Source organism: Macrobrachium rosenbergii, chromosome 36 (genome assembly GCF_040412425.1).
Source record: "Macrobrachium rosenbergii isolate ZJJX-2024 chromosome 36, ASM4041242v1, whole genome shotgun sequence".
In the NCBI taxonomy this organism is placed as follows: domain Eukaryota; kingdom Metazoa; phylum Arthropoda; class Malacostraca; order Decapoda; family Palaemonidae; genus Macrobrachium; species Macrobrachium rosenbergii.
This window is the reverse complement of record NC_089776.1, coordinates 23,197,625-23,212,624: the sequence shown is the minus strand read 5'-3', so window position 1 is coordinate 23,212,624 and position 15,000 is coordinate 23,197,625. Positions and strand designations below refer to the sequence as shown.

The window sequence follows — 15,000 nt, the reverse complement described above, 5'->3', positions numbered from 1 at the left end:
AAGCTGCAAATTAATTGGAAAAATATAAGAAAAACAATCAATCAGTATAATGAATTTTAAAACAAGTAAATTTTATTATTTTACTTAATTTATTTTAAATTTTAATATACCTTTTAGTGAGTATGTATGGAAGCATGAGTTTAAATGTATTTATTGTGTGAGGTGTTCCAGTATGAAAAACGTATTTTTACAGCTTTTAATTTCATTTTCATTTTCGTTTATCATCATTGACAAGTGACCTTTAGGTCCCAGTGCTATTTTCTAGCCTACTTGTCATTCCATCCTAATCCTTCCATGCATTCCAGCCCTTTGAGAGCTGATGGTCAGCCACTGGTCTGGTTAAACTATTTTAATAATAATAATAACTCTATGACAATCCTGTCGAAGGAAGGACTTTTTTTCAGAAGCTCAGGGCTCCACTATTTCTAATCCTTTTCATCCAAACACGAAGAAGAAGAGGAACACGTTTCGAGCTGAGCAGAACGAGGCGCTCCGAAGCCCGTGCTGGAGCCTTCATTTATTTTTGCCAGTTTTAGAAACTAGGCTAGTGACAGCTGACGTATTTGGCTAACATTTCATGATGACTACTTTTTATACGTAGTATTTGTGTACTTCATTTGTGGCCTGTGGTTTGTTAAACTCAATTGTTGAGGACCTAAGGATGCATTATCGGGCTGAAGGACCTTTGAGTGGCCCACAGGATTTATATTTTATAAATGTGGAATCTGTTAATCCCGGACAAATGGAAGAACAGAACTTCTGGACGCCGGTCTGCAGTTGCCATCACTTGTGTTGGTATGGCTTTTGTTGCTGGCCTGGCGGTGGCTGCTTATAGGATGTACAAACGACATGGAAATTACGTTCACGGACTGGTAGAAGATCTGCAGAGGCAAAGAACTGAAGTGGCCAGACTGAAAGATCGTCTGGAAATGGAAGAAAAAGCAACAGCTGACCACAGGAGGTTTGAAGAGAGTTTAGTTCTTTCCAGACCGAGAAGAAACTGGAAAGGATAAACAGGGAACTAGTGGTGGAAATAACGTCCTGGAAAATCGCGTCGATGAGAAAAACGAGTTGCTGATGCAGAAAGAGGAAGACGAAAAAGAGATGAAAAACATTTTCCAGGAGATGATGGTGAAGAAGGAGAGAGACCTGGAAAGCGTTCAGGAGGAGGTAACCGAGCTCGACTTCAGATTAAAAGAAGCTAAAGTCACCAATCGAGCGTTGGCTTCACAAAATGAATGTTTCAAGAGGGAGAATGACCACCTGAGAGAAACACTAGCTGAGGAAGAGGGGAAGGTCGACCATCTGAAAAATTTGAAGGAAGCATCAGTGCAAGAAGTAGCTGGTCTACGAGAGAGGAATTGCGACCTAGAGCAACAATTTGAAAAGATTAGTGAAGAGAAAACTCAGAAACACCAGGAAATAAATTCACTGAAAAATTCTTTAGAAAATGAAAAGATGGAGAACAAAATTTTGAATGAAGAAGTTCAGCAGATGAGAAATTGGGTAGCTGAACTAGGAGGTCAAAATGCAAAGAAAGAAGAGGATTTGTCTAATAAGGAAGAAGAAATAAATTCACTGAAAAATTCTTTGGAAAACGAAAAGCAGGAGAACGGAATTCTGAATGAAGAAGTTCAGCAGATGAGAAATTGGGTAGCTGAACTAGGAGGTCAAAATGCAAAAAAAGAAGAGGAGTTGGCCGATAAGGACCAGGAAATAAATTCACTGAAAAATTCTTTGGAAAATGAAAAGCTGGAGAACGGAATTCTGAATGATGAAGTTCAGCAGATGAGAAATTGGGTAGCTGAACTAGGAGGTCAAAATGCAAAGAAAGAAGAGGAGTTGGCCGATAAGGAACAGGAAATAAATTCACTGAAAAATTCTATGGAAAATGAAAAGCAGGACAACGGAATTCTGAATGATGAAGTTCAGCAGATGAGAAATTGGGTAGCTGAACTAGGAGGTCAAAATGCAAAGAAAGACGAGGATTTGGCTAACAAGAAACAGGAAATAAATTCACTGAAAAATTCTTTAGAAAATGAAAAGAAGGAGAACGGAATTCTAAATGAAGAAGTTCAGCAGATGAGAAACTGGGTAGCTGAACTAGGAGGTCAAAATGCCAAGAAGGAAGAGGAGTTATTTAATAAAGAACAGGATATAAATTCGCTGAAGAATTCTTTAATAAAAGGAGAAGAAGAGAAAACAATTCTGAATGAAGTAGTTCAGCAGATGAGAGACAGGATAGCTGAACTAGGAGGCGAAAAGGCCAAATTGGAGGAGGAAATAGCTATGAACGACCAGCAAATAAATTCACTGAAGAATTCCCTAGAAAATGGACAAAAGAACAACAAAATTCTGAAAGAAGAAGTTCAGCTGATGAGAAACTGGGCAGCTGAGGTAGAAGGTGAAAAGGCCAGCATAAAGGTAAAATTAGCTCAGAGGGACCAGGAAATAACTTTACTGCAGAATTATTTAGAAAATGAAGGAGAGAAGAACAAAATATTGAACGAAGAACTTCAGCAGACGAAGAAGTGGCTGGCTGAATTAGAAGGCATAAATTCAAATATTACAGGTAAACTGGCCCAAAAAGATGAAGAGATAAATTCAATGGCAAATGCTTTAGAAAACGAGAAGGAAATAAATAAAAATTTGAGGAAAAAATTAAGGAAGCAGGTCGAAAAGCTGGATCATATCATAGCATTGACACTATCTATGGATCACTCTCAGGATTCAGACAAGGATTACAACAAAGGGTCATTGTCTTCCGCCAAAGTTGGTGACAGTGAGAAACATTCAAGTGATACAAAATCGAAGGAATTTAATGAAGAAGGATGAAAAGGAGTGCTACTTTTCGACCAGGAGGGAACAACTGTGACTGGTCATTTGGCCCAGAGGACTTGAACCAAGAGTTGACTGTTGAGCCTGGAGTGTTTCCCCAGGTGAGGCAACTGCCCCCCTCAAGACAGCTACCTCTCTGGGCAAGCACTTTTGGCCAACAGCTGGTGGCCCTAGGGCTCTCTTGGACCAAGAGTTGACTGTTGAGCCTGGAGTGTTTCCCCAGGTGAGGCAACTGTCTCCCCCAGACAGCTACCTCTCTGGGCAAGCACTTTTAGCCAACAGCTGGTGGTCCTAGGGCACTCTTGGACCAAGAGTTGACTGTTGAGCCTGGAGTGTTTCCCAGGTGAGGCAACTGTCCCCCCAGACAGCTACCTCTCTGGGCAAGCACTTTGGCCAACAGCTGGCGGCCCTAGGGCTCTCTTGGACCAAGAGTCGACTGTTGAGCCTGGAGTGTTTCCCCAGGTGAGGCAACTGTCCCCCAGACAGCTACCTCTCTGGGCAAGCACTTTGGCCAACAGCTGGTGGCCCTAGGGCCTCTCTGGACCAAGAGTCGACTGTTGAGCCTGGAGTGTTTCCCCAGGTGAGGCAACTGTCTCCCAGACAGCTACCTCTCTGGGCAAGCACTTTGGCCAACAGCTGGTGGCCCTTGGGCTCTCTTGGACCAAGAGCTGACTGTTGAGCCTTGAGTATTTCTCCAGGTGAGGCAGCTGTCCCCCACAGACAGTTACCCCAGGCAAGCACTTTCGGCCAACAGCTGGTGGCCCTAGGACTCTCTCGGACCAAAAGTTGACTGTTGAGCCTGGAGTGTTTCCCCAGGTGAGGCAACTGTCCCTCTGAGACAGCTACCTCTCTGGGCAAGCACTTTTGGCCAACAGCTGGTGTCCCTTGGGCTCTCTTGGCCCAAGCTCTCTTAGGCCAAGTCGACTGTTGAGCCTGGAGTGTTTCCCCAGGTGAGGCAACTGTCCCCCCAGACAGCTACCTCTCTAGGCAAGTACTTTTGGCCAACAGCTGGTGGCTCAAGGGCTACCCACAATGCCTCTTCAGAGGCATTCTTGGGCTAAGAGTCAACTGTTGAGACCGGATTGTTTCCCAAGGTGAGGCAACTGTTCCCCCAGACAGTTACCTCCCTGGGGAAACACTCCAGGCCCAACAGTTGACTTCTGGCCCGAAAGTGCTTCTGAAGAAGCACTGTGGGAGTCCCTGGGCTACCAGCTGTTGGTCAAAATTGTTTGCCCAGGGAGGTAACTGTTTAGGGGGGACAGTTGCCTCACCTAGGGAAACACCCGTGGCTGAGATGTCCGGTCATTTGTATCCCAACCCTTGTTCCCAAAGACTCCATTATCAAACTTGCATGACCGCCATCAAGAACAATGTGAGTTACCAACGAAGAAATCCTTGACGGATTAATGTGACTAAAATTCACTTCCGACGAAAGAGACAAATCTGACACTCGCGCATTTTAGTCACATTAATCCGTCAAGGATTTCTTTGTTGGTAACTCACATTGTTCTTGACACCGGTTATGCAAATTTGATAATGGAGTCTTTGGGAACAAGGGTTGGGATACAAATGACCAGACACTCAGGGTGTTTCCCTAGGTGAGGCAACTGTCCCCCCTAAACAGTTACCTCCCTGGGCAAACAATTTTGACCAACACCTGTGGCTGAGATGTCCGGTCATTTGTATCCCAACCCTTGTTCCCAAAGACTCCATTATCAAACTTGCATGACCGCCGTCAAGAACAATGTGAGTTACCAACAAAGAAATCCTTGACGGATTAATGTGACTAAAATGCGCGAGTGTCAGATTCGTCTCTTTCGTCGGAAATGAATTGAAGAGTGTCTACATGTTAAAAAAAAAAATCACTCTTTTCCTTCAGAGCTAAAGGTGGGAAGGAAAAGAAGGAAAACACATTTATACTTCTTGGGAAATCTGCTTAACTGGCAACAGAACATCCTGGGCTGCTGGGAGTGAGGAGGCACTGTGTAAACTGTCAGTCTCAGACTCATTATCAGACTGAGATTCAGGCAGTGCTGACTTAGTTAACATCTGGATACTGAACCTCTTCCCAAACCTTTCTCAATTATTTTTACACTTGTACGGACCCAGAAGGTCTGTCATATAAAAAAAAAGATATGGGCAATTCTAAGTAAGAGCTCCATCAGAGCGCGAGAGAGAGAAAGAGAGACATAGTACTACTGGGAGTTACTGCTCGCATACTTGTCGATTAAATCAGAATTTTTATGCCTTTGATATACAACAGATCTGCATGAGTGAGGGAATCACATAAGAGAATAGACGCCGTAGAAGTAATGGCGAAATATACTAGAATTTCACAATTTGCCACACTCTTTCTCTCTATCTCTCTCTGGTGGAAGAAGAAAAGTGTGTGGACTGATACGAAGAAGGTGGTGTCAGTGACATGTATTTTATGTTGCAATTTTGAGCTAAAATTGAAACTAAAAATGAAATATTTATGTTCGCACGATGTAGAACTAAGTTATTTTTTATTGCATGATGTAGACCTAAGCTATTCTTCATTGCATGATCAATAGTGACACTCGATGCCCTTTAAGTCCAAGTTCAGCCCCAATAGTAAGGGGGGGTGAAAAGGGGTGGGAAGGGAGTGACATGTAAAAAAATGAAAAAATGCAGATATTAACTGTCTAATCCAATAGTTTTTAGGTAGCTGAGATGAATAGTGGCACTCCCGATGCCCATTAAGTCCAAGTTCAGCCCTGATAGGAAGGGGGGTTGATAAGGGGTGGGAATAGGGTGAAATGTAAAAATAACCAAAAATGACAGACATCCATAGCTTTTGAGGTCGCTGAGATGAATAATGACACTCCCAATGCCTTTTAAGTTCAAGTTCAGCCCCGATAAGAAGGGGGTGAGTAGGGGTGAAAAATTAAATGTTAAAAATGACATATTAGTGTCTAATCCATAGTTTTTGAGGTTGCTAAGATGAACAGTGGTACTCCAGATGCCCTTTAAGTCCAAGTTCACCACTGATAGAAATTTAGGGGTGAGAAGGGGTGAAATATAAAATGTCAAAAATGCTGGTCAATGTAACTGAAGCAACTATCTTAACAGAACAGAGAGGGGAAGTGGGAGAGAGAGTAGAGGGGTGTTGGGAGGAGAAAGAGAGAGTGAGTTTATCGGGTGTCATTCAAGAGTTTTCCCGGGCAGCACCAGGTTGGTCAGCTAGTGTGTGTGTGTGTGTGTATATATATATATATATAATATATATAATGTATATATATAATATATATATAAAATGTATATGTGTATATATGTATATATACATATTATATATATATAATATATATATAAAATGTATATGTGTATATATGTATATATACATATTATATATATATAATATATATATAAAATGTATATGTGTATATATGTATATATACATATTATATATATATATATATATATATATATATATATATATATATATATATATATATATATATATATATATATATATATATATATATAGAAGAAGGCACTAAAGCAGACAGCTTGGTACAGTACATGGTTTTCCTCTTATTCAGGGCAGCCTATGTTTCGAGATCCTTGTCTCATCCTCAAGGCTAAAAATACAAAGTAAAATATACAAATACAGCAAGAAGATTTAGGATATATGTACAAATAAAATATGATAAAGTAAAACATCAGTAAAAAGGTAAACCTAAAATAATATTGTTAAAAAAAAAAAAAAAAATAGAAAATTTTAACTAACAGACCTTATTCCTCGAAGTTCAGTTGCTGAACTTCGAGGAATAAGGTCTGTTAGTTAAAATTTTCTATTTCTTTCTCTTATGACTGAATGGTCTTGTGAATTTGGTGGCTAACTTATAGTTGATGTCACTTCTGATTTCTCTCTATATATATTTTGTACCCAATCTTATAATCTACTGACTTTAATACTTCTTGATAATTGTCTACCATGACCCTCTAGGCGTCTTCCAGGCTCTTATTTAACTGTTTATGTATTATTTTGAAATTTCTCATTCTGATCTTCATAATGTCTTCACAATAGTTGGGCTGGAGTGGCTGATTCAGCCATGTGCATGGTAGTCTTGTTTCCTATCCCATTAAAGCTTTTATGGGTGTTGCTTGTACACTAATGCTGTACTTGGTATGCAATGAGATTTGGGCTAAAGGCAAATTAACATCCTACTCAGGATCCTATCCTACTGTATGTCTCAAAGCGTCCAGAACTTTTCTGTTATTTTTTTCTACTAAGTCAAAACTAACTGGATGATATGGTTGTATGGCATACCTTTTCTACTTTGAATGAATCAAAAATTTCTTGGACTAGTGAAGTGTTAAATACTGTACCATTATTAGATATTATTAGTTGTGGTGCAGAATATCTACAAAATATTTTGTCAAAGAGAGCAACTCTTTAGCCCCTTTACCTGTTATTGGTATCAGCTCTGTGTATCTAGTGAGTGCATCTATACATACCATTGTATTTTTACTACCTCTACTGGTAGTGTGAAGGTTAGTGATGAGATCTATGGCTACTCTTTGGAATGGAGTTTGTGGGATAGGATATATTCCTAAGAGTATTTCCTTATTCGTGCTTCCCTTATATCTATTGCAAACATTACAACTCTTCACATCTTTGTAAAGGCCTTTCCAATGAAAGGATCCTTTTACTAGTCTATCTGTCTCATCTCATCCTGGGTGAGCTCTTTTGGGATCATCATGCATTAGTTCAGTGACTCTACTGCTTAGACTCCTAAGTACTATCCTATTATAGACCATATCATGAAATTATCGAAATAGATAAATTTTCTGGCATATCCTGATTAATACATCATCTATTACATTCAGTTCATAGACTGGACATCCAGTCCTCTTACTTAATTCAATTCGTTTTTGATTATCAAAACTAAAATTTTACGAATAGTCGTTAAATTTTAGTTTTGTCTTAATGCTTGATCAACACTGCTCACCTCCTCTCTCGAATATTCTGAATCATAACTGTAAGACCACACGTCTCAATCTTTATAAGAGTCAGTAATAGTTTCTACAATAGTCCTTCTCTCTCTGAGCTTTTATAATACTCTCTCTCTGTAACACACACACACACACACACACACACACACATATATATATATATATATATATATATATATATATATATATATATATATATATATATATATATATATATATATATATATATATATATATATATATATATATATATATATATATATATATATATATATATATATATATATATATATATATATAAGCAACCAGAAGTCGTGCACAACGCGCCTCCCCCCCCCACCTAATTTACCCTTTGTTTATTGAGAACTGCATGGCCAATCGTATTTGACTAGAAATCAGAGCCCGTTATCAACATTCCGATCTGTCCTTCTTTTACCTGGAACAGATATTAAGATGACATGGATAAAAAAGGGCAAAGAGAGGAGGCTTACTGCCGCTCCCTTTTAAGAAGCTTATCCCAACTAAGCTTCTTAAATGGACTTTCTAAAGGCAAATTAAACTGCCTGAATTGTCTTACCTCCGCAGGAAACCCGGGAAAGGGCAACGGAATCGCTGCCCACCTGGCCAGTGACTCATGCTTGCACACGGCCCCTACCCCTGGCCACGTGCCTTAAAAGGAAGAGAAGAAGTTAAGGAGTGAGTGAGTCTTGTGAGCAATCGTAGCGGAACAGCCATTAACGCGGGCGAGCGGTAACTTTGCTGAGAGATCACCCTTCATCCCTGTCCGACTCCAGACTGCAGTCATCCTTGAGGGACAACCTGTATCGTCGGTGACCCTCGTCCTTCTTCGTCAGAGACCAGCTTCCCCTTAGGTAAAGTGTGAGAGAAGACTTTCAGTCACAATAGTTTGCCCTTTAGAAAGCTTGGAGAACCAGCATTTCACTTCTGTCCTTGCGCCAGTTTATCCAGTGCCATTTCCAATGTCCTGTGTTCGAGTGTAAAGTGGTCATTCATTCCTCGAGCCTTGGCACCCTCAGTGCAAACTCGAGACTTATTCTGTGTTAAATTTTTCCTTTACTGGCGTGTAATGTGTAAATCTCTCTTGCAGAGGGACCCATTCACTGTGGACTCATCTCGGCCTGTGCCTTGCCTTTAATCAAGACTCCATTAGAAGGATCTTCAGGCGTTGCAAGCCCTTTATCAATTTACTTATCCATTTTCCCTTCAAATGCTTGCTTTTGTAAATATAATTCTTTAATTTATCCCAAGTGTTTACGTAACATTTCCTTATGAGGTAGAGCCTGCAGCTCCTAAATTCTCCCCTTTTTCTCATTTTTTTTTTACGATTTCCCTTTACGCAAGTCAGAACTCCAAGGCCAATTAAATAAAGTTTCCATTGCCGGCCTGTAAAATACCATAAACCCAGGGATATATATATTATCTATTAAAAAATATATATATATATATATATATATATATATATATATATATATATATATATATATATATATATATATATATATATATATATATATATATGTATGTATATATATATATATATATATATATATATATATATATATATATATATATATATATATATATATATATATATATATATATATATATGGGTGTATGTATGTATTCCTGCTGGGACAGTATTTTACGTTGTGTTATTTCTATATGAGCCCTACATTTAATTAAAAACCAAAGACTTTCTCTTCACTCAAAGTGTATTTTGCATCACTAGGATATATATTTTCGTCCAACGTTTTGACTGAAACTCGCGATGGATGTACGATAGGGGGATGTTTTTTTTATAGAGTCGCCAGAGACATTTTGACTGGCTACCTGTTCGGTGGGGAACGTACTGGTAGGAAGACGTTCAGACTTGTAAGCTCAGAAAATATACATGACAATGAAACTGTATTTTAGTTATTTATTTTCCGCTCCTTTTATGGGGTTTCTCAAGCAAAATACAGGTGTATATATATATATATATATATATATATATATATATATATATATATATATATATATATATATATATATATATATATATATATATATATATATATAAACAGGTCTTACAGCTGCAGGCTTCGTGTAGTAGCTATCAAGAGAGCATCCAGGAAGAGGTATACAGACATCACATCACAGTTTATTCGGGTCGACGACGTTTCGCCATGTCACATTAACCCATCAAGGTTGAAATTTACAAAATAACTTAAAAACTTATATGTAAAAAAAGTTAATTGTAATATTGAAAGGAGGAAGAGGAATGGAAATTAAATCAACGCAGTCACAATGAAACACTGGAATAACAAAGCGTGTGGAGACCTTTAAGGTAGAATTGTAGTAAGCCAAGCAGGATTATCTCTATTCAAATTTTCATTGACAGAATACACTACAGGCTTGAAATATATTACGCATGGAACATCATGTTCGTTTCAAACACACGGGTGACATGGTCGGAACAGATGCGTTGTTATGTTCAGACAGAACTGACTTTGCCGGAATAAGAGAGAGAGAGAGAGAGAGAGAGAGAGAGAGAGAGAATATGAAATTGATGATTTCCATACTTTCTGTTGTATTGTGTTTAGTACATCCTTTTCCCTTCCATTTGTATTTGCAACGATAAGGTAATATGACTGCAAGGTATATAACTTGCCTATGAGAGAGAGAGAGAGAGGAGGGGGTTATAATTGACATAGTACTTTTAAAATGCTAGATCTGCCATACAGTAAAAGAAGGTATAGGCATCCATAGAAAATATGCCTTTCTGATATTACATGCTAGAAAGGATTTAAGACCATGGGAAGAGAGAGAGAGAGAGAGAGAGAGAGAGAGAGAGAGAGAGAGCGAGGCTGTGGGAAAGTGGTATGGAGCAGGTGTTAATCCGGACATTTGTTTATGACCACGTGAGCCAAAAGCAAATAAACAGTGGTTAACATAGTGGGACGAGTTCTTTTAGACGGATTTCACTAATGGTGGTACCCAATGTGAAAAGAGAATATCCTTTTGCTATTATGAATGAATAATTTTATAACTGAATCAGAATTACCCATAAAACCAGAGGGAACATATTTTGGGGTTTTTATGCACTTTTTTTTTGTATGAACTTGATTAATGGAAATGTCAATAGCTATATCTTCTTCTTCTTTTTCTTTTGACCTTATTAATCCCACTGTATAGTAGGGTCGCCCACTCGAGTCAACTTTCTCCATCTATTTCTGTTCCTTGCATCTTCTTCCCCAAGTCCCTCCTCACCACATCCATCCAACTGATCAGCTGATGCCACATACTCCTCCTCCCCATCACTGGCATGTTCTTAGCTCTCTTGATTGTTTCCACCTTCTCTCTTCTTATTACATGGCCATAGTACCTCAGATGATCTTCCCTAGGCTTCTCCTTTACAGTACATATACCACAAATTCTTATATCTTGACCCTCCCTCCTTTCCAGTAGTGATATTCCAGCAATCCATCTCACCATCCTCATCTCAGGTCTTTCCAACATTCCCTCCTCTTTCCTCTTAAGTGCCCAAGTTTCTGTCCCATATAATAGTACAGGCTTGATAACTGTCTTATAAATTTTCATTTTGAGCCTTAATGGCATTTTCTTGTCTAAAACAACTCCAGTTACTTCCCTCCATTTTTGCCATGCTTCTTTCACTCTCTGCCCCACTGATTTCTCAGTAACTCCCTCCTCTGTTATTATTGATCCCCAGTAGTTAAACTCATCGTTCTGTTTTAGCATTGTACCATCTTCACTTGAATGTTTACTTCTATATGTCCTTCTTTATTACTAATCATTAGCTCTGTCTTTCCAATGTTCACTTTCAATCCTTTCTTTGCTAGGGCTCGTTTCCATGCTAAAAACCTTTCTTCCAGTTCTTCTTCTGTGTCTGTTAAAATGACTAAATCATCAGCAAACATCAGTTCCCATAGTTTTTCGTTTTTCCTTAATTTTGATGTCAAAATGTCCATAACAACGAGGAACAAGAATGAACTCAGAGCTGATCCCTGATGGAGGCCAACCTCCACAGGGAATGCCTCACTCTCCCCATATTTTGTCTGTACACTGGTTCTTGCCCCTCATACATCATCTTCACTAACCTTACCAACTTCTCTGGTACTCCTCTCTTTCTCAAAGACCAATAAACTACTCTTCTTGGTACCTTGTCATATGCCATTTCAAGATCCACAAAACACATGTAAACTTTCCTGTTTCCTTCTAAATAGTTCTCTTGGACTTGTCTTACTATAGACATAGCATCCACTGTGCTCTTTCCTTTCATAAACCCAAACTGCTGCTCATGTACACCTATCAACTCTCTCAACCTCCCTTTTACTATTCTTTCTAGTATCTTGAATACATGCTCCAAAAGCTTTATTCCTCTGTAATTCCCACAGTTTAACACATCTCCTTTTTGTTTATACATTTCAATCTTGCAACTATCGTTCCAGTCCCTTGGCATTTCCTCTACATCCCAGATCTTTTCCAGTGGTGAGTGCACCCACTCTTTACCTAGATTTCCCAAAGCTTTAATCATTTCTATTACCTCTGACTTTCCTGCAGCTTTATTTACTTTTCCTTTCTGTACAGCATTCTCGACTTCACTCTCTCTGATGTTTGCTGTTGGTCCTTCAACTGTAGGAATATTTTCCAGTTCTTCACACTCATTCTCAGAGTTTAATAGTTGTGAAAAATATTCTTTCCATCTTCTCTTGACCTCTTCTTCCTAAATTAAGATATTTCCATTTTCATCTTTAATAATTCCTACCTCTCCTACATCCTGCCTGTCTTTTCTTCTTGCTTCTGCAATTTTCTGTAGATTATCTTTTCTCTCTCTGGTGTTCCCATCTTCTCATACCACTCTCTCAAGGCTCCTCCTTTGCAATCGCTACCTTTCTCTTTGTTTCCCTCTTTGTCTGTTTATACTCCTCTGTGGTAGTTGTTATCATCTTCCCACCCTTTTCTGACTACACTCTTTGCCTTCACAACTGTTTGAACCTCTTGATTCCACCACCATGTTTCTTTTTACTGTTGCTGCTTACCACTTGTCCTCCCACACACCTCTGCTGCTGCTAGATTCACAATCCCTTTCATATCATCCCATATCACTTCAGGCAATTCTGACATTCCATTGACATATCTCTTCTCTGGCTCTTTCCACTTTACTTCTGAACTCTCTTGCCTTCTCCCCCTTCAGCTTCCAAGTTTTGATCTTCCTATTCCTGGTTGGGGCTTTTCTTTTCCGTACTGCTTTCAACCTAAAATCTGCCACTACCAGTTTGTGTTGAGCTACAGCAGATTCATTTGGAATAACCTTACAATCCATAAGGATTTTCTTGTCTTCCTTCCTAACCAAAACATAATCAATTTGTGTTTCATTTTGTCCACTTTTTTATGTTACCAGATGACGTCTCCTTTTCTCAAACTGTGCATTCAAAACTACCAGTTTCATAGCTTCCGCTAATTCCAACAATTTATCACCTTCCTGGTTTCTTCTTCCAAAACCTCTTCCTCCATGCATTCCTTCAAAGCCATCAGAACTCTCACCTACGTGGGCATTCATGTCCCCAGATAACACTAATAGTTCACTTCTTGAACTCTTTATATATTTTTCTAATTTCCCTCTGAATTCCTCCTTCTTTTCATCAAGCAACTCTCTTCCCTTTTCTGTGAGGCTACCAACATTCCTATTTCCAATTCTCATCTTTCCTTTCTTTTTCCAATCCTTTCTCCTCACTAACATCTTTAGCCGCAATCGTGACTTATGTGGTACCCTTTGCCTATATCTCACTGCTGTCAGGGGATACTGCAGCGCGTCGCTTACTGGGTACACCCTAGCCCTGTTGCATTCCATTATTGACTCGAGAGTCAATATTTAGTTTTTGCCACTGTTTTCATGCTCGGTTGGCTAGACCAGACAGGAAGTCTCCCCATTTATCTGGGCTTGAGATCGGCAGCAAGTTGGACTGGCATATATATATATATATATATATATATATATATATATATATATATATATATATATATATATATATATATATATATATATATATATATATATAAATATCCAATATGCTGTGTATCAAGCCCGGATAAATATAGTTGTTATCTGATCTAGCAAACAGAGTATATAAACAGTATATAAATACTAAATAATGAATCTCGAGTCAGTAATGGAATGCATATAGGCTAGGCGGGTATATATATATAAGAGAAATATGCAAATATATATAGATATATATACTGGGTATAAATATATAGTGAGGGGAAAGGATTGGAAAAAAAGGAAAGAAGAGAATTGCAAATTGAATGTTGGTACATTCACAGGAAAGGGAAGAGAGTTGGTTGATGTAATACATAAGAGAAGGAAAATTTTGATTTTATACAAGAGACCAAATAGAAGAAAGCTGAGAATGATATAAAGTTTACTTTTAGGGAAGATACAAGGAGAAATGGGGTAGGAACTATTGTCCATCCAGATCAGCAGGAGAATAAGAGGTTTTTAGCATATCAGTGACAGGCTCATGGGCACCGAAGTGGGAAGGGGGTGACGTAAAAATAACAGTAAATGACAGATCTTAGTGTCTATTCCATAGTTTTCGAGGTTGCTAAGATGAATAGTGACACTCCCGATGCTCTTTAAGTCCAAGTTCAGCCCTGATATGAAGAGGGGTGGGAAGGGGGTGACATGTAAAAATAACTGAAAACAACAGATGTTAAGTGTCTAATCCATAGTTTTCAAGGATGCTGAGATGAAGAGTGACACTCCCAGTGCCCTTTAAGTACAAGTTTAGCCCCGAAAGGAAGGCAGGGTGAGAATGGATGAAAAAGAAAATGTCATAAATGACAGATATTAGTATCTAATCCATAAGTTTTCGAGGTCGCTGAGATGAATAGTGACACTGAATGCCCTTTAATTCCAAGTTCAGCCCTGATAGCAATGGGGGTGAGAATGGGTGAAATATGAAATGTAAAAAATGCTAGGCAATGTAATTGAAGCAACTATCTTAATAGGAAAGGGAGAGAGTGAGAGGGAGAGGAAGTGAGAGAGTAGAGGGGGTGGGTGTTAGTGAGGAGAGAGAGAGTATCAGTTGTCATTCAGATTTTTCCTGGGCAGTGCCGGGTTGGTTAGCTAGTATATAAATAAATCAGCCATTACATAAA

At 38.7% G+C, this 15,000-nt stretch overlaps 1 protein-coding gene and 1 long non-coding RNA gene across 2 annotated transcripts in view; one reads left to right on the top strand and one right to left on the bottom strand.

Annotated features, from left to right (window-relative positions):
- LOC136825014 (uncharacterized) overlaps positions 1–15,000 on the bottom strand; it is a 653,512-nt gene that overhangs the window by 118,088 nt on the left and 520,424 nt on the right. The window lies entirely within an intron of this gene.
- On the top strand, positions 1,048–2,920 carry LOC136856495 (putative leucine-rich repeat-containing protein DDB_G0290503). The gene has a single exon (XM_067134359.1). The coding sequence runs from the start codon at positions 1,078–1,080 to the stop codon at positions 2,833–2,835; it is 1,758 nt and encodes a 585-aa protein (XP_066990460.1). The 5' UTR covers positions 1,048–1,077; the 3' UTR covers positions 2,836–2,920.

What these genes read in the sequence shown, in the direction of transcription:
- LOC136856495 (XM_067134359.1), top strand. Translation starts at nt 1,078, where the DNA reads ATGCAGAAAGAGGAAGACGAAAAAGAGATGAAAAACATTTTCCAGGAG.